The 19794-nt window shown below is 39.6% G+C and overlaps 1 protein-coding gene across 2 annotated transcripts in view; it reads right to left on the reverse strand.

Moving 5' to 3' along the window:
- pde4ba (phosphodiesterase 4B, cAMP-specific a) overlaps window positions 1–19794 on the reverse strand; it is a 179138-nt gene that overhangs the window by 146062 nt on the left and 13282 nt on the right. For both annotated transcript variants that reach the window (XM_071486200.1, XM_071486199.1), the window contains exon 2: window positions 6100–6194. In XM_071486200.1, coding sequence (XP_071342301.1) covers window positions 6100–6141 — 42 coding nt within the window. In that variant the 5' untranslated portion in view covers window positions 6142–6194. The remainder of the gene's footprint in view (window positions 1–6099; window positions 6195–19794) is intronic.

Here is a 19794-nt window from a genome sequence, read left to right on the forward strand (position 1 = left end):
AGTGCACAGATGACAGTGTAATACTGCAAAAATGACAAATAAACTTGAACTTGAAACACAGAAGTGTTCACCCTCTTTCACAACCACTCTTAGCATGAATATTTCAAAAAAACCTTTCATTATTAATATGGCAAAATTTCAGAGGGAAGGTAAGTAAAAAAAAAATAATTACAACATCTCTCCATCCTTGTGTTGAAGAACTACATGTCCTACTTTTCGAGTGCACCACACTGGCTTCATGACAGGAAGACATTCAGAGAATGACAAAGCATGAGCTCAAAACAATGCCAGATGACAGACGACAGACGACGTGCCAGAGGTCAAAGTCCATATAGTCTCAAGGCACATGGGAGAGAAGCGTTACTGTTGCTGTGGTAACCAGCATCACTCCTCCTGACCAGACACAAAAGAGAAACATCGAGAGGGTGGAGGAAGATTACAGTGTTTGTTAAGACCAATACAGAAACAGTGGAGGGAGATGAGGTGGATGTCATTAAGGAGAGAGAGGAGTGAATGAGAACAAGCCAGAGGAGAGAGGCGGGAAGAAGGGAGAGAGAAACAGTTGAACTGTTGCTTTCGCTGGCTAAGACTCAGCCATCAGCTTCCAAGCTCTCTAATTGGAGAATGAACAGCTGTTCAGTTTGACCCGCGCTCCCCGTAAATACAAGCTCAGAGAGAGAGAGAGAGAGAGAGAGAGAGAGAGAGAGAGAGAGAGAGAGAGAGAGAGAGAGAGAGAGAGAGAGAGAGAGAGAGAGAGAGAGAGAGAGAGAGAGAGAGAGAGAGAGAGAGAGAATGAGCGAGTCAGAGAGGAGACTGATAACAACACGTCCAAAAAACAAACAACATGTCATTTGTCATAGCCTTTCAAAATGAGCATGACCCTGTCACAGGGACAACATTGTCAGCGCCTTCTAGAGCTGTTACTTGTACTCATTACAAGCATGATTCATTCATGTTTTCTCATCTGCACTTCTTCTAAGGTTTGTTTAGGTTAAAGCACAAAAATCAGGCTTAAAGACATATTTAGGAGCATACGATGTATCACTTCCTTTACGAGGTCAGATTATTAAGAGTGACACCACTCTCATGTCTGTGTGTTGAACTATGGAGCTGAAGATGGGATTTTTGGGCAATTCATTTATCTTAGCATAAAGACTAGAAGCAGGGGAAAAAAAGCAAGCCTGGGTATCCCCAAAGTGCTGCAATTATTTCTTGGTGAACAGCAGTCTCAAGATCTTTGACTTCCCAGAGTCTCATGGTCACAGAGACAGAAGGACAGACAGATAAAAGTCTGTCAGAAATAGTTACAGCACAGAAGTCGCCAAAAACAACAAATTGACATCCTAACATTTCTGTTTGCTTCTGACACACAACACTCAGAATTCACATTGTCACACGGTTCTTCTAAGGTGAGTTATAAACCTCAGAAAACCTACAGTGAAAACAAAAAGGTTTGGAAGGCTTATCTTGGATATAGCACAAAATATAACAAAGCTGAAGTGACATGAGCGGGCTACGAGCAGACCTATTGCACAGAGCCGAGGTGCAGAGCAGGGGGAAGAGAGATGAAAGGACACTAACACAAACCAACAGACTGTTCAGTGGATATACCGGAGCAGCGAGAGAGGAGGGTTGTATATGAGGGGAATCTCTGAAAAACAGACTTCATGGATCATCTGGTTACAGTTTGAGGGGATGAGATATGTGTTTTGAGCACTTAAACAATACACATAAATAAGGTGCTCTGGATGTTTGGTAGCTTCACTGGTTCTGTACCAGTTCCTCTGTTACACTCTTACTTAAAGCCTGGTTTGATTTCTTTATATTCATCATGCTGTGGTCTTGTTAATTTTGGTTAGCTAACAATATTAGCATACACCAGAGCACTTTATAATATCCGCAAGAATTGTTAGCCACTGATAAACATATCACTCCTCAAACAGGTGTATTCAGTCAGCATAGTTAAAGAGGCTATTTGTGCCTTTTCTCTGTCGTTGAACGTAGTTTTCTTGCTGGGAGTGGGTGGTAGTGATGGTCGCTTGCCAGGAGCTTCAGCCATCTTTGCATTTACAATACAAGAAGTTATAATGTGCCCTCTGAGCCACGCTACAGTGACGTAAAGTGATGAGACAATCTGGCTGATTATTAAATTTAGATAAAAACAGGATTTGGGATAAAATGTAACTGCACACACCTTGTTTGAAACTAAATTTTGAATTAAAATTCAAGAATGTTCACTGAACTGCTGACACTAATCAGAAGAGATAATGAGGTGTAAAGGTTAAAATAGAGCTACAACCTCAGATGGATCCATGGAAAGACTTGATGAGAGTAATGTGTGCAAAGACACACTTCCCGAGAAATAGATTTTCATTTAATAAGTGAAAGGTTTGGACGACCACTCGCAGTCCCTGAAACTGTGTACGCGATTATGGAGATACAGCATGGAAACACACTTGCATAAAAATGCAAAGTCACATACAAATGGTGGCATGCATTCAAGCACACTCACAGACCAGCACTGGAGCAGACCCACACACTCACAGTCAGAGCTGATCAGAGCTGTTAGCTGTGATCTGCATGGGAATAAGGTCATTAGGTCTGTAGGGCACAGAGACATTATTCAATGTATCCACCCTTCAGCACACCACAGTAAAATAACACACATACACACACACACACACACCACAAGACAGACAGGAGTCAGACACACACACGTGAATGTATAGAGATCCAGTCCTTGTGAATACAACATGCTAATCACTTGCACAAACAATCTCACCATACACAAACTCAACACACCAAACTAATCTTAATCCAAATGTCAGCTTCATGATGGGCCAAATCATTAACACAAACACGCACTGGCTCGTCTGCACACACTTACACCGCTCACATCTAATCCCAGCTAAGCATCAACAGCTAAACCAAATCCCTTCTGTTCGAGTTGAAATCCAATAACAATGTCCTACCTCAGCACACTTAACCTCATTGATTCAGGAAACACTTAATGCTTTCACTGACTCATATACTGTAAATAAAGTCTTTCTAGTCTTACAGTGCATGGTTAAATGCATACACATGAACCAAAAACAAAAAACATACATTTTTAGTTTTCTCATCTATTAAGTACCCGCTCAGACAAACACCATAGGTTAAGATGCTTTACACAGCGAACCCAGCACAGCAGGTTCGAAACATAGACTGTATATAAAAACAGGAACCAGAAACTTCATACTTCGAGTGCTAAATAATATTAACCATATTGAACCAAGACAAAACCGTTTGGTCACGAGATGCGACAGTATAAAGTCTGTTCCACAGTGGTAAGCAATGACAGTAAACTTTAAAATACAACATCAGGAAGAAAAATGCTTATTTTATAGGAGTAATTCAATATTTTGGAAAATTTGCACATTTGCTTTTTAGAGCCAAAACATGTTTAGCGTAACTTAGCATAAAGGCTATGTTCAAAAATCTGTCTATCAACATCTTTAAAGTTTAAGTCAAAGTCACTAGCCTGGAGTAGTAGCCTGGAGACCTCAACCAAATATCTGTATACCACGTAACTCCTCCCAAAACTACAAACTGTAATTTTTCCATTTCTGTCTGTGCACTGTAAGAATTAAATAAATAAGATGTATTAATGTGTTATGTTTGTAGGAATTAGTCAGCTTTAGAATTGTTGGCTAAATACTGCCTACAGTCTATATGATAAGCAAAGCTAAGCTAGCCAGCACCGCACTGAACACACAGACATGATGGAGGGAATCAATCTTCTCATCTAACTCTCAAACTGAAAGCAGATAAACATATTTCCCTAGATGTTGAACGATTCCTTGAAGTGCACATGAACAATCTATTTGTGAGTGTTTGTGAAGACACATATCAGTCTTCACTTTAAGAGGAAATGCACAGTGTGCTTCAGTGTTGATTTGTACCAATGGACAGTTCAATAGTCTAACTGCATGTGTTCACAAATTTTAAAACCTGTTTGTCCTCTCCCACTGGTACCTAAAGCAGAAATTCCCTTCTCTCTTGCCCCTCTCAGCAGAAAGGTAAATGTGCAGGATGAAATCCACAACAGTGCCTCCTGGAGCTGGTAAGAAATTGATGTCAAGCATACAACAGCCAGCCGGGATGCCAGTGTCAAAGCTTTATGTGAAAAGGTCTTTCTTGTGATAAAAGAAACCCAATACAACTGTGAAGTGATGTTTTGGGCCCTGCAGGGAATATCAGGTGTGCTATCACAAATTTACTGAACCGTCTTAAAGGTAACACCACACTCCACCCAGGCCCTGATCTATATTTGAGGCTCTACAGTCTGCACCTACCCTACTTTGCCAAAGCACAGAGCAGATACTCAGCCGATTAATTTGTTCTTTATTTTCATATTTCCTCTCCATTTGATAACTGTTGCTGCTACAACCATCATTATAATTAATTATTATGAAGTTGATTATTATTATACCTATTCAGGTTCGCACACGCATATAAATTGCCCTTCTCCAAAACTCTTTGTGCTGCTGCCAATGACATAGATGGGATTGACTGGCTCAGGTGCAGTCAGCATCTCAGACACCCAAAACTGTGGGATGTGTTGATTTGAGGAGAGTAGTCCACAGTGATCACAGCTGGGACTGACCCATGCTAGGCAAGCTCCCCCCCCTAAGGGCCAAGGAGCCATTCTGGGAACAGCCTGGCCTTAATTTTTTGTTTCTGATCCAGTGGTTGAAAACACGCTGGTGAGTCACTCCACTGGATGTTTTTTTTTTTGTTGTTGTTGTTTTTTTTGCCAATGCTGAAAACTTAACAAAAGCACATCCTCAAGAAAATGAGGTGAAAAAGACATGGAGTAGAAAAACAAGTAAGGTAATTAAATGAGAGACTTACTTAAATGAAAAAAAGAGACACAGTGTTCACACTAACATGGAGAGAGAATAAGAGAGAGTTAGAGACGGATTGAGTAATGCACACCCACACTTTGAGCTACGCACTATTTGAGCAATGGTACCAAACACCCACAGCAACTGTGAGGTGCCTCTGCCTGTTTCTGTCCATACATTATGAGTGTACAAAGTGTGGCAGACATTAGCTGACCCAACCTGTGTCCTACAAATAAGTATAATTGATTTGCGAAAAATAAAATTACATTGAGTTTGGATGGAGACAGGCAGACTGGTGATAAAAGCTTGTGGGTTTGGCAACGGAGTCTTGAATTTGCATCTCATTCATCAAGTCACTGTTGACGTCACAGTACTTAGCGCAAACTTTCTGAACAATGCACCTGGTTTCGCAACCACTTTTTCTGCCGTTAAAATAGCAGATTGGTGGTTGGGATGAATAGTAGATAAAATTAGGACATAGGTACAGGACATGCTGTGCTGATGTTAAAAACGCCATGCACAACATCTTCAAACACTGGTACTTGTGGGGTTTAAATGTCATATCACCCAATGTCATATCACTTTAAATGTCATATCACTCACTGCAGAGCAGACAATGGAAGCTAAAGAGCTAACAAAAAAGAAACACTGTGCCAGAGAAACATGATGTTGGAAGAGAGAGCCAAGCAAAGCACAGAAAAGAGCTGTCAAAACACTGGGAGAATGATAAAAAGAGGTGGGACTGAGTATATTGTGAAGAAAGTATACCATCCTATATCCTCTGTGCATGTAAGGAACCCTCTGCACTTTCCTTTGTCCTTCTGCGCAATCACTACATGACGTGGGCTGTTTTTGTCACTTGAATGCATCATTATTGTAAATGATCCCTGTTGTTCCAAAATAAATCTCTCAGTCTGGGAGTTTGTGTGTGTGTGTGTGTGTGTGTGTGTGTGTGTGTGTGCGTGTGTGTGTGCGTGTGTGTGTGTGTGTGTGTGTGTGTGCGTGTGTGTGTGTGTGTGTGTGTGTTCCTCAGAGTTTATATCGGCCTCTCATTGTCTGTGACTGTGCTACTACCACTACAATTAATGAATAGTTCAGTACAATGAAACCCATCTCCACTGATTACATGTGCTGTCAAAAGTTTTTCATGATATTCTGGTACATAAAGCCTGTTATTCAGCTGCTGAGCCTTTCTGGGGACATGATGACTTACATTGTTGGGAGACACTGTGAGAACACTCCTGCTCTTCCTCATCTTTCCTCGAGTATCTCCCTTGTTGTCGAACCACAACAGCTTCACATGCACACCTGGAAAACACAGATATAGAAAAGGGTTTTACAACAGTCATCTCTTGCAATGAAAACTGTGTAGAGCGAGGTTCATGATTATCTTAAGTAACCCAGGACATTGTTTTTCAACAGACACACATTGGACTGCAGAATACAACATTTGAACCTTCATTATTAAATATAAACTAAACCTAATCCTAAATTTTCCCCGAATTAAAGGACTACTTCTTTTTGGGGTATTTCTGCAATCTTTTTTTTTTTGGTAACACAAATATATATAAAGTTCCCTATACATCAATACATTTGCCTTGCGTTTCTATGTGAAAGACTCCAGCAAAGCAGTCAAAACAAAACAGCCATGCCTTCAATATTGCTCCATTGAGGGGAATTCAGCAAGTGGTACATCAACATGATAACACTGCTGTACGGCATTTTGAAATCTCGCATGATGTACCGCTATGAGATAATGTGGAAGATATTTCTAAAGGCCCCATAAAAATAACAGACAGACAGAGGCTAGCTAGCTGCCCGGGTAACATGATCACTCTCACTGGAACTCATTTTTGTTTTATATCCCTTTCCTATGACTCCCAAGAGCCAGCAATAGATGGTTGTTGTAGAAAAAAACACATCTCAGTTATCAGAGTTTTGATTGGTGCTGCTCCATTGGGATTTTAAGAGCAATTAGATTTGCACCAGCAATGTAGAAATATGGGTAAGCAAGTAGAGACAGAAAATGTATTGAAACAATAATCCTTATTTATAGAGAACATTCAAAACTCATGAGTAAAGTCACATGGAAACGTTGTTAGTAATGTAAGATGGGCCAGAATGAAATGGGTAAAGCAAATCAGAGTAATTTTGGATAAAAGAAATAAAGACAACTCAGGTAAAATGAGAGGCAAAACAAACTTTCATCATACATTCATGACTGAAAAAATGCACAAAGTGTGTGAAGCTTAATAATTACTCAATAATCACTACCATAAGTAGAACCTTTGTTTAGACCTGAAACGAGAAGTCTAATATTAGGATGTTAAAACTTATCAACAGCTGGATGCATGGCTGGATGCACAAATTACACCGTCAAATGGCTGATAAATGATGGTGACAACAAGAGACATGCTGTACCAGCCTCTTGTTATAATAAAAGAAAGATGGCAGCTCTAATGTAGTGCAGTCAAGGTAACGTACCCCAGAACCTCTTTCTGCAAGGTGACGGTGCTAACAACATCACCACCACGCTGCCTTGACATGTCTTATTTGTTGCAAATATAAGACAGGCTCCACACTGCTGTAAATGATTGGTATGGACTCTGACACAATTCAGATAAGAAAATTCAGATAATTTGTTAATCATTTAAGTCATTTAAGAAACATTCAATGGCTCCAGCTCATCAAATGTAAATATGCTGTTGTTCTTCGCTTTCTGTTGTACACGTGTTTCTGTTCAACTGAGTTTTGGACTTAAGGTTTGTCAAAATATTGACATTTAAACATATCAGCTTGGTTGTTGAGATATTGTGATGAGCATTTTATCTTATTATTCTACGTCGTAGTCATAGAAAAATGCATCAAAAGAATAAGCAGCAGATTAATAAAAATAATCATAAGTTGCAGCCTTTTTACCTTTCATGATAGCAACTTGAATGGCTGTGTTTATTTTAAAAAAAAACTAAAACATAAACCACTCAGGGCACCGTATAGTGCAAATTGTTGTGCACTGAAAGTCTACTCCAAGCTACATATCATAGATTTTGCACTAACAAGTAAGTCAGCAATTTGGAATAAAAAAATACAGTGATTCTGTTAACATTTTACAAACATAGGGAGAAGAAATCACTGCACTTCTCAGTAACTCCTACAATTAGATTATATGTCATATGTGAATGTTAAAGAATTACTCAAGTTGCCTGTCTGAACTGGGTCACCGATTACAAATTACACGAATGAATACTTAATATCACCAATTAACAGGACTGCCATTTATCTTGTTTTCTTGCTAATGTTTCCAAATTTCAGTGAGCAGTCTCTGCTTTTATCACACATCATTGGAAATGTGTTACATAAAAAGATTACACAACCTTACTTGAAAAACACTGCTTATGTCTGACTAACTTTTAAGTCTACAGAACATATTGGGTACACATATGAGAAAACACAAGATCTGCCAACAGGTATCGAAAAAAAAAACATGGTGAACATATTGATCAGGCCACAGAATAATAAGCTTTTAAGCCAAACACAAATTGTAAACGATCAGTTATGAATGTATGGTGTTGTGTGTGTTTGTGTGTATATGTCGAGGGAGGGGTAGAGACAAATAAGCACAAACCAAACATGCCTGTGAACCCCAGCATCTCCCTGACAACGCACATCAAATGTCCCTCCGCTCTTAACGTGATGTTTTCAAATAGTCCAATTTCACCGGTCTTTATGAGTCGTCTCTCTTGCACTGGCAAATTATACTTTTCTTAGTGTAATTTTTCCTCTCAATAACATGTCCTAATGAAACAGCGAGCTAATGAGACCTGAAGCAGCCTTAATGGTTGAGCACACTTTAATTCCCCCCATGCAAATCATTCAAAAGCAAAAGACAAGACTGACTCCGCAGCCATTCAGCCTCTCTTTAACAAACCAATTCAGACAGTAGTTAAAAAGCCCTAAAAATCTAATGTATGTTGCTCCTGTGAAGAGAGAGGAAGGTGAGCATCAAGAGTAGCAGGACAGGATACAGAGGGAGGACCAGGCAGGAAGACAAGATGGATGACCACTGTAAGGAGCCTGTTTTAGGGAGAAAAGGCAAAATTAGATGAGGAGGGGTTTGGAGAATCACATGAAGTAAACAGAAACAGGGCTACAAGCAAGCAATCAGATAGGATTTAATGAAATAAAGAGAAAAAGCTGGAGGTTAAAGAAAGAAAGATTGAAGAATGAATTGTAAAACTGGGAAGCAGTGGAAGAGGGAGGGAGAGTCAGCTAAGAAGATTAGATTAGGCCCTTGTGTTTAAAATATAGTTTGATATTTTGGGAAATAATTCACTTGCTTGCCCAGAGTTAAATGAGAAGATCAGCACCACTCTTGTGTCTGTACGGTAAATATGTAGCTTAAGTAGGCGGTTGGCTTGTTTAGCTTAGCACAAAGACTATAAACGGAGAATAAGCCTCTCTCTCCCCTAACAGCATCTCTAATATAGATCACCAATTAACTTGTTTAATTCACACAAAAATAATTATATTACCTTTCAGTACATTTACTCATTTGGCAGACGCTTTTATCCAATGTGACTTACAAGTGAGGGACAACAGTAAAGCTACAGTGCAGTGGAAAACCTTCGTGTAAGTATTAGGTAATACATCTATTTAATAAGTGCTGGGAGACTGTAAGGAAGTGCATCAAAAAGTGCATAGTAAGTGCTCATTTAAGGTTTTAGGAAATGAGGTGCTTTCAGAAGAGATGTGTTTTCAAGAGATTCTTGAAAATAGAGAGGGACGCCCCTGCTCTGACAGAACCTGGTAGCTCGTTCCACAGATGGTGAAATCAAGTGTAAAAACAACAATTTCTTGCTTTACAAGGGGTTATGTACCAGACTAGAATTAATTGAACTCAGACTCCAGTAAAAATCAACTCCCTTCCCTTCAATGCCCTTCCTCTCTTTGCCTCTAACCTCACATTGAAAATAATGGAGGCGGTGGCAGCAACCACTCACTGTCTGATAGTGTATTTTCCAAAATGTTGAGCCATTCCTGTATTAAACTGCATGCAGCCAGGGTAAGGTTACCATTTGGAAATGACATGTGTACTCTGTATAAGAACTTAAAGTGGTAAAGGACAGTTCATGCCCTTGAAGCAGATGGACATCTTTCAGCTTGAACAGGCAGGACAACATTGAAGCACAGAGGAGGCACCACTATTACATAAAAAGACCACTGTTACACCTCCGATATGCAGTGAAAGAAGAGCAAAAACTATTAAAGCTCGTGCAGTATTCCTCTTACAAGCAAGGGCAGAATTGTTTCTGATAATGTTTATAAATGTTTATTAAAATACTTTCACAGTGTGATTTGTCTAACTTTTACAGAAAAGCAGACAGGTAACATTAACTGTTGGCTGCAATTTGAAATATCTTCCACAAGATAACTTCCAGGATAACTGAGGGGCATGTGTACAAACTTTCTGCAGCCATAGCAAAGTTGCTGACAATGAATAATCATTGTTCTCATCCTGAAGGAAGCCTAATTCCAATGCATTTGTTGGAATGACTGTGTCTTCATGCGTTCCTTTGCTTCAGGATAATGAAACATACTAAACAGACAAGATTTAATTGCTGTAAATGCATTTTTTTAAGATGGTTGTTTTTCTCCCCATTACATTCAAGTAGAGATTTTCTGACTGAAGACCTTTCATATCATTTTGTTTGACAATTGTTGAGCAAATTAAACTGAGCATTTGAATGACATCAATTAGGTGTTTCATTAAAAATGTCTTGAATATATATTTCATAGAGGAAATCATCAGTGGTAAAACTCCTCTGTAGGGATGACAATCAGTTCCAGTTATCACCATTAGCAGATAATTAGTGGGTACAGAGGAAATTTGTGTTTCAGAGCAGTTCCAAAAATTGTGCTCAGCAGCACAGATGTAGAAAGCAGCTTATGAACACAGATTAGCACTGTAACCTCAGGGGATGAACACAATGGTACTAACGAGGAGTATGGTGTGTGTGTGTGTGTGTGTGTGTGTGTGTGTGTGTGTGTGTGTGTGTGTGTGTGTGTGTGTGTGTGTGTGTGTGTGTTTTGGGGCATCCTAATTAGCATTACTTTTGCCTAATTAACACTATTAGAACAGACAGGTGTGAAGACAGACAAACACCCACAAACATTACCAAAAATATTAGTCTTCAACAAAACACATGTATGCTCTCTGCATGAAATCAAATCAAAGCCATTCAAAAACCATCACCCCCATGCAACACATGTTTCCAGTTTACAGTCAAACGGAGAATCTGACAGAGGTGGTTACACTGAGCAGAACATCACAGACTTTCAAGTCAAGTGACTTTCTACAGCAAAAACATACTGTCAACTCTGCAGCTAGTTTTTAAAGCACACTTTCCTAATACTGGGTGGGCCCAACGGTCCAAATACTGCATTGTGTAAAAATTCACCTCATACAATACTGATCTGCATTAGCAAATATATGTTTCATGCCTCCTGGGTTATGTTTTTTTTTTCCAACTTCTTTTTCTCAAATCAACATAATAAGAAGCTCTTATGTTGAACGTGTCTGAGAGCTGCCAAGAATGTTCATCCTTAATGTTCATACTGAATTTATGGTAATGTTTAGATAACGTGTTCAAGCTCAGTAAGTATATGTCACGTTTCCTGAACTGGGGGAAAAAAAATTGCCAGTGACATTACATTATATTTCCCCAGAAACATACTGGCAAAGCAGATTAATAGTATTTAAATGCATTATGTTGGAGACATAGTTGGGGGCATGGATTTAACAGCGTGCTGGAAATGTTCCATAGATAATCTGGTTGTTCAGAGATGCTTTTCTGCATACCTTGGTTGTAACGAGTGGTTATTTGAGTTACTGCTGCCTTCTACTTGAAGCAGTCTGGCCATTCACCTCTGACCTCTGGCATCAACAGGGCATTTTCGCCCACAGAACTGCCGCTCACTGGATATTTCCTCTTTCTAAGACCATCTCTCTGTAAACCCTAGAGATGGTTGTGCGGGAAAATCCCAGTACATCAGCAGTTTCTGAAATACTCAGGCCAGCCCGTCTGGCACCAACAACCATCAAAGTCACTTAGATCACCCTTCTTCCCCATTCTGATGCTCGGTTTGAACTTCAGCAGGTCGTCTTGACCGTGTCTACATGCCTAAATTAAATGAGTTGCTGCCATGTGATTGGGTAATTAGATATCTGCGTTAACAAGCAGTTGAACAGGTGTACCTAAAGTGGCTGGTAAGTGTATACTGCCTGCTGACCTCTAATGGTTGAATGAGCAATTAGCTTACTAGTGACAGTGTTGTTTTCTGTGTTTTTATAATTTAAAAAAAAAAGCTTTACTGCATGTTTTACTGATTCTTCAAGGAAAGGTTTTGCAGGTCATAGCAAATCCCTTGAGAGTCTCCTGTTTTTCGCCTTCAGAACTGTCCCTTTCCTTTTTTTTTTTTTGTTAATTAGCCAATCTGAGAAGTGACTGAACCTTTTGACCCTGTTAGCAGCTCAGTATGTGAGTTGCAGCGCCACCATTCACTGCTTGAAAGAGCAGACTGTTTACTGGCAGATGCAGGTACAGTAATATATCGGCTACTAAGAGCAGTATCTTTCTGTGCAAGCTAGACATTGGCTTTATTCATTTGTATGTAAGTGGTGCTTGACTGCGCAGTAAACGTGTCCTCTCTCCAACCCATCAGTCAGTCAATGAATCATATGCTGTATTACCTAGAGAAAAAAAAGCTCCCCCAATTCCCTGGACAGCAGTTCACAGGTATTTCATTTCAAATGTTGTGGAGGTAGACAAATTAGTAGTACCACTGAGATTTCATTGGTAGGTGGCTTTAACAGAGCATGGCATGTATCAGCCTAATAAAGCAGAAATAACAAGCTCTCTGTCTGTCTGTCCTGTCGACTCACTGGCTCAGCGGGACTCCTGACAGCGGAAGAGGAACAGGCTGTCTACCTCTCAGTCTACCCATCTTCTGGTCCACATTTCTATAACCTGATTTCATGTTGTAGCCTGACATTGTCTGCTTGGGAACTTGGGTCTGTTTGACTTTGAATTAGTGTGGGAGGGGACTAATCAGTGTGTGACAACCAACATGGATGTTTGAAAGAGAGAGTGATATTTTTGAAAGAGAATTAATGTTCCAGTAAAAAATCTAAGGTGGAAATGAAGGAAATGTAGTGCTACAGGAGTGTACACAGTGCAACCAACAGGAACAAGAGGCATCCAGCCTGTCTGCATTAGTTCATTAATTCGCTATGATCTGTCATGCTCTTGCATCATGCCAGCAGACGAAAGGCATGCAACACAAAAGATGAAATGTGAGGACAAATACAGCTGTAATAGAAAACGCACGTCTTGATCATGTTTCTGCCCCATTCTAATCAGAGTCCTTTCAGATTTTGTATTTGCCATTACAGAGCCCAATCCAATCTTTATCTTTATTGCATTTTCTGTAATTGTTTCATAAGTACTACAGCTGCACAGTGCACAGATGCACAGAAAAAAACATGACTGGTTCTGGAGTGTGATTTCTGATAATGGCTGAAAATAACCAGTGTGCTTCACTGCTCCTCTTGAAAATTTTACTTCATCGGTTTTGATCATCACACTGAAAAAATGACAGCGAGAGAAAGAGATTGTGTGCGCACACACTGATGCCACTACAAATCAAATCATCAAATCATCATGTTCTTATGTTAATAAATACTTGGATATTAAAATACTTGGAACACCCTTAATACACTATTTAATCCTTAACAGATTCTGAACCCTGTAAAATCCCATGGCAACATTCAACAGTGCAAACTCACCATTTACATGCAAGCTTAGGGTCTGTTAAAGCCAATCCTTAATATAAATATAAAGTTAAGAGTTTATCCTCACTTGAGAAAAAAAAAATCAAATACAGTTTTGCACAACTTGCAAAGATCATGTTAAGGATATTTCTACAATTAAACAACATAGATGGAGATGAGAGGAACAGCATGGCACACAATGAGGTTCATATGCACTAAACACAAAAGTTTTAAGCTGAAGTTAACAGGAATGTCATTGGTTGCAAGTATTTGGTCATAGACCAAAGTAGAGGACAAGTTTAAATTTTAACCAGATGATGGCACTAGACCAAAATTCAGAGGATTACCAAAGTTTTTACAGTGCGTTTCAAGAGGAACATAAATGTGTAAAAGATTTAACTCTGGAACGTCACAGTTGAAATCATTTTATCCTCCATCACAGCAGTTCCCCGGTCAACAGTAAAAAAAACACTGCTCACGTCACAAAGTAATCAACCAGGAGTATGTGCTGTTTTTATCTCAGATGCCAACAATCAGAAATATCAGATACAATGCCACTAGCATCTTATTAAGTCAAACATCAGCACCTTTAGCTACATAAACACACAAGTTAAAAGCATCACAAACTTTGCTAGGGAGGGAACTGAACCGGTACTCAGACACCAGACTTTTAATCCCAAATTTTTACCCATTTCCCAAGAATTTATGACACACTCAAAATGCTTTATACCAGACAGATATGTGAGAATCTATGTTTTCACATTATTCTGCAGCCTACAGCCTCGGAAAACCTCCCACATGAGAATAGTGTAGAGGAGAAAAATCACAGAGTGAGAGGTCAGAGCTGTGGAAATAGATTCATTGCACCTACGTTTTCTCCATCAGTAGTTTTTCACCTTTTTTTCCCCCCAATCCCAGGTTTCAATGTATCATAGGACTAATCTTGAAATAACGGACCTTTCATCATTAATTAGTTTCAGCCGCCTTCGCAATGCTCCAGAAACATGACATGAAATATTACTTTAACATACAAAAAAACTATGATACTGTTTATCCTAGGTCCTAAACCAGCGTTACATCTACACCAATGATCCACAGTTTATGTGCTGGCACTAGAAACCAGTCTGCTTTGTCTGGGGACTTTATAGTCCCCCTCACAAAGATCATCAGTGTGAGACAGGAAATTGGTGCTCAGGGAGTCTCTATTCTCCTTCTATTCCTATTCTGTTTTGTCATTTCGTGTACATCTGCCTGGCAACCCCTGCTCGACTAAATCTTGGGGAAATCAGAAAGTAAGTGCTTTCTCATATATTTTTGTTGAGACAATTAAAAAACCTGATTAGCCCAGCATCCCTTATTTATTCACTCCCTCAAGCAGTGTGATTCTAATGAAGGAGGGAGCCGTCAGAGAGGGCTGCTCTCCTGATGCGTATTTACTGGAGAGCATAAACACTCTTGGTTGGGACTTCAAACTAACTGTGTTCATTAAAAAAAAAAACACAAGAGAAAAATGGAGGTGAAGGGAGAGGCAAAGGGTTTATATTCTCACCGAAACAGACAGAGAGGAGTTTGTGTTGGTGAGCTGGTTTGTAAATGGATGACAGTGTGGTTTTGTCATTAAGGTGCAGAGTTCACTAAGTGGACAGTTTATGTTTAGTTAATATTAAGCAAATAATAAGCAAATAAATAAATAAAAATCAACAAGAACTAAAAGCATAATTACAAGATTATTGACTGTAATTACACTAAAACCCTTCAACTGCACGAACCAACAATTACAAATACAGGTCTATAAATAAAATCCGACTGAAGAAAACCCAATGAAAGGCACAAGTAATGAGTTTTTATAATTCTGTTGCTGCTGCTGCTGCTACTGCTGCTACTACTACTACTACTACTACTACTACTACTACTACTACTACTACTACTACATGTACAATTTCTACACACAATCTATGTATTTGACATGGGATTATGTAGATGGAATCAACCCACATTTGACCCACTCATAGCAGATTGATGTCATGGTTTAATCCCTGCGTTGTCACTGTTCAAAGAAGTCCACAGCTGCAATTCCACACACATCACTGCTCCACCACAGAATTACAACAAGTTCTTCGGGTGCACAAAGCACAAGACTCACCTCCACAGTCCTTTCTGTGGTTAGGTTTAGGGAACAAAAGCACTCCGGTTAAGGTAAGATTGTGGTTCTGGTTAAATTTAAGTACACACATGTTGTTTGAAGCTACTGAACTTTTTTCTGTATTAAGCCAGACCAGGATCTTTCCCTAACCTTAACCAAATGCTGTGAGTGCCTAAACATAAAAATACAGTAGTCAAAGTGGGGTTTTCCACTGCAAGATCAGATATTTTGGGAGCAAAAAATACATTGTCTGTGAACATCTTAGGTTCATTATCAGTGTAATTGTGTTGGTGGAGACAGCAGCAGCAGCAAAAGGCACTGGCATGATCGTCAGAGTAACAGTGAGGACGTGTCGTGTTATGATGTCTGCGATGTACACCTGAAGGAATATGACTGGGCGTTGCTCGCTACACAGCTGTGAATGAGCCAGTCATTGTACAGCTTACTGCAAACAGCTGGAGCCAATCAGCCAATACAAGCACCACGTCAGTGCGCTGCCTGAACTAAACGCTGCTCCTCATTTCTCCCACATCACTGTGTAAGCCTGACAGCGTTATCAGCTGTAGACTTTGAGGCTGTCAATATCTGTTGCAATTCGCCAGGGTATTGATTGCCAAGGTATTACATCAAGTAAGAGGAGAATATAGATTGGCTGCCAGGTCAATTAGACTCCTCCTGCCTTGATGCACTCAGGACCTTCTTGACACAAACATAAAAGACTGACTTTTCACAGCAGTAAAACTATTAACATTCATTCTGTTCCATTTAGGTGTGCTATAAAGGCACACCAGTGGGCCAGTACACACATCGCCATGGCCTTGGCAGTAGCATACCTAATAATACAGCCATTATTAACTTTTAGTGACAAAGTTGGTCTTCTAGTCAGTCTCTCGGTCATCAGCCACTTCGTTTCACAGTGATACATCTCAATAACTGCTTGATGTGCAAACATCTGTGATCCCCAGAGGAAGAAGTCCACTGACCTTTCATCTGGAGCCATTAGCAGGTCGAAATTTCAATTAGTCCAATAGTTTGATTTATGACCAAATACCTTCAGACCTAATGGTGCTCCTGTGAGCCTCGGCTGCGCTCAGTGCAAATTAGCATGAATTAAGATTGTTTACCATGATAAATATTACTTGCTCAACATCACCATGTTAGTGTTTTCAATATGAGCATGTTAGCAAGCTGATGATTGGCTTTAGCCCAAAGCACCACTGTGCCTAAGTACAGCCTCAAAGAGCCAATATGGCTGTAGATTTGTTATTTATTACACCAGTGCTGAGAGAGAGATCTATCAGCACTTATCCACAGCAGCATATATTTATACAATTACAAATAGTCTTTTTTTTTTGGATCCTAAATACAATATATGCTGTGCTTTGAAAGAGCGAATACAGAATGCAGGTGAGCACACAGAAAATGTAACAACCCAAACCTCCTGCAGAGATGGTATGGGAATAGATAAAAATCGAGGTCATACTGAGAATAAAAAAAAAACACATCAAAGAAGATATATTTGGGCCTTGTTTGAAAAACAATTTGTTTGTTGATGAAGTACCTCTCTAAAATATTTGACTTGGCATATGTACACTGCCTTCGCCCAACTTACATCTGTATCATGTCACTCGGTTGTGTATTTTACAGAGAAAAATCATTCCCCGTCCTATCCCTCAATCTGCTCATCTGTTTCAGCTCCTGCTTCTCTTAAACATGAAGACATGAGCTTACTGCATGTTAATCACTCTCAATTATCAAGTTCATCTCTTATTCTCTGTCAGCTCAGGCTTTGTGTGGGTAATGCTCTTTCAGAATCACTGACTGAGAGGAGGGAGAAGACTTCCCTTTGTTTATTCACCCATTAAATTAATAGGCAAGATTACTCAGGTTTATTTATGATATTCATAAGACCGTCGGTCAGAAAAACAGACAGAGAAGAGCAGAGAGAAAGTGAGACCAAAAAAAAAAAAGACAAAAAACTGAGAAGAATTTGGTTACCACAACACTACATAGGGGTCTATATTGGATAGACCACCCACAGTTTGTGACCTACAACACAGTAACATTGCACGGGCTAGGATGTAACTTTTGAACCGTACAATGAAGCAGGCATCAAACAGCTGCAGCCTTTTGACTGTGTCCAAGTAGGACACATCTCCCAGAACATTTATAGCTGCCTTTTCTTCACTGTGTCTTTTGTCTTTGTCAGCCACAGCCTGCATGACAACTCGACAATTTTAGAAAGGCCTAGAACAGCTCCAGAAAGCAGCCACTAAATTGACTGAATGAATGTGGCAACACTGTTTTATCAACTACTGTTTTCAGCTTTTAAGTCAACATGAACAAGTCTGGAAAAAATGGAAATTTGAACAACTCTATAATTGCATAGTAACCGAGCAGACTGCATCTGCTGATGAGGATTATGTGGCGTGCTTAAAAGCTCAAGAACAGCTACTGGACCTTGTGATGTGACTCTTGTGTCTCTTGAGGTGTACAAATACTCTGGTGTTGAGGCAAGATGAGGACCATTTCCAATGCAGAATTCACCTGCGGCTCTCGTCACATCATTTGCAATCAAGCCTTCCAACGAGTTGAGATATTTTTTATCAACTTATCACAAATATCTTATTTGTGGCTGAAGAATGACATCTCAACGTGTGCACTGCATCTTCGTCACTCTTGCGTCTAAGCATGCAAGCCTATAATCATGGATTATGGGAAGAATATCCTCCCCGGCGTTTTTTTATGTCATAATATTCCAGTCAAATATTAGAAAATGCACAGATTTCAGTAAAATGTGTCTCCCAGTGTTTTGATATGACTCATCATCAGAATGCAATTTCAGCTCAACCTCGCAGAAAAAAATGTGCGCAGATGTTGGAGTTTTGACAAGTTAATGATAAATGGGAATGCTTTTGTCCAGTCTGTACTTGAAAGCAAAAACCCAATTATCATGAAATGTGCTTTGACTGTCACTGCTGCAATTACAGTTGCCTGTCAACCTCTTACTCCCCATTTCTTTCTCAAATCTTGGCTCAGACTAATGCATGTGCACACACAGCTGTTGTTGCTCTTCCTGCTGATCCTCATATCCACCATTAAATATCAATTCCATTTAGCTTATAGAGCTATGGGTATTATCCTGTCATGTCTGTATCGATCAGACAACTGAAAGCCCAATTTAAAGCTTCCCAGTGAGGATGATGCAATGGTGGCTGGCTGGACATGGAGATTTATAAACGGGTCCCACCAGAAGAGAAGGTCTCACACTGGTTTGAAGGTGGTTTAAACCCAAAATTTGGCTAGCTGAGGCTATGTGTCAGTTGCATTCAATCTAATCATTTATTTTTGGTTGAACCACAACAGCAGGGCCAGTCCTATGATCACATATGTCCGTGACTGACTGACAGTTCAGAGATCATAGTTCCACCACTGGTCAGCTGAATGCCATGTGACTGAGTTGTAGTTCCCCTATTGGCTGTTGATCTTTCAAAATGAATTGGCACAAACACTCTCTATTGGGGCATTTACAGCCTGCAGCAATACCAATTTCATGCATTTGTCGCTAGATTTAGAGACATTTCTTCAAAAAAGCAGTCTAGTTTAACATAGTTACTTTTTGGACAAACCTTGGCTACTTAGAAGAGAGTCACCACTAATGCCTTCTCTCATGTCTAAAATAGCAAAGGTATGCTTCTAACTTTCTCACTGATCATTTTCAGTGAGTCAAACAACCTTTGGAGAATCAACTTTATTTTTATTCATTAGAATTTAGAATATTTGAATTTATTTTGTGCTATATCAATTCTACTTGTAGTCTAACTTGATTTGGATTTATCTTGCTTTAACCTCTCCTGGTTTTCATTGACTTCATTGACTGCACAAAGTACTGAGCTAGAAATATTAAGCTAAGCAGAAACTGAACCTGGAAGAGA

Source organism: Trachinotus anak, unplaced genomic scaffold (genome assembly GCF_046630095.1).
Source record: "Trachinotus anak isolate AG129_WGS33_773 ecotype Australia unplaced genomic scaffold, CSIRO_AGI_Tana_v1 ptg000010l, whole genome shotgun sequence".
NCBI classification, from domain to species: domain Eukaryota; kingdom Metazoa; phylum Chordata; class Actinopteri; order Carangiformes; family Carangidae; genus Trachinotus; species Trachinotus anak.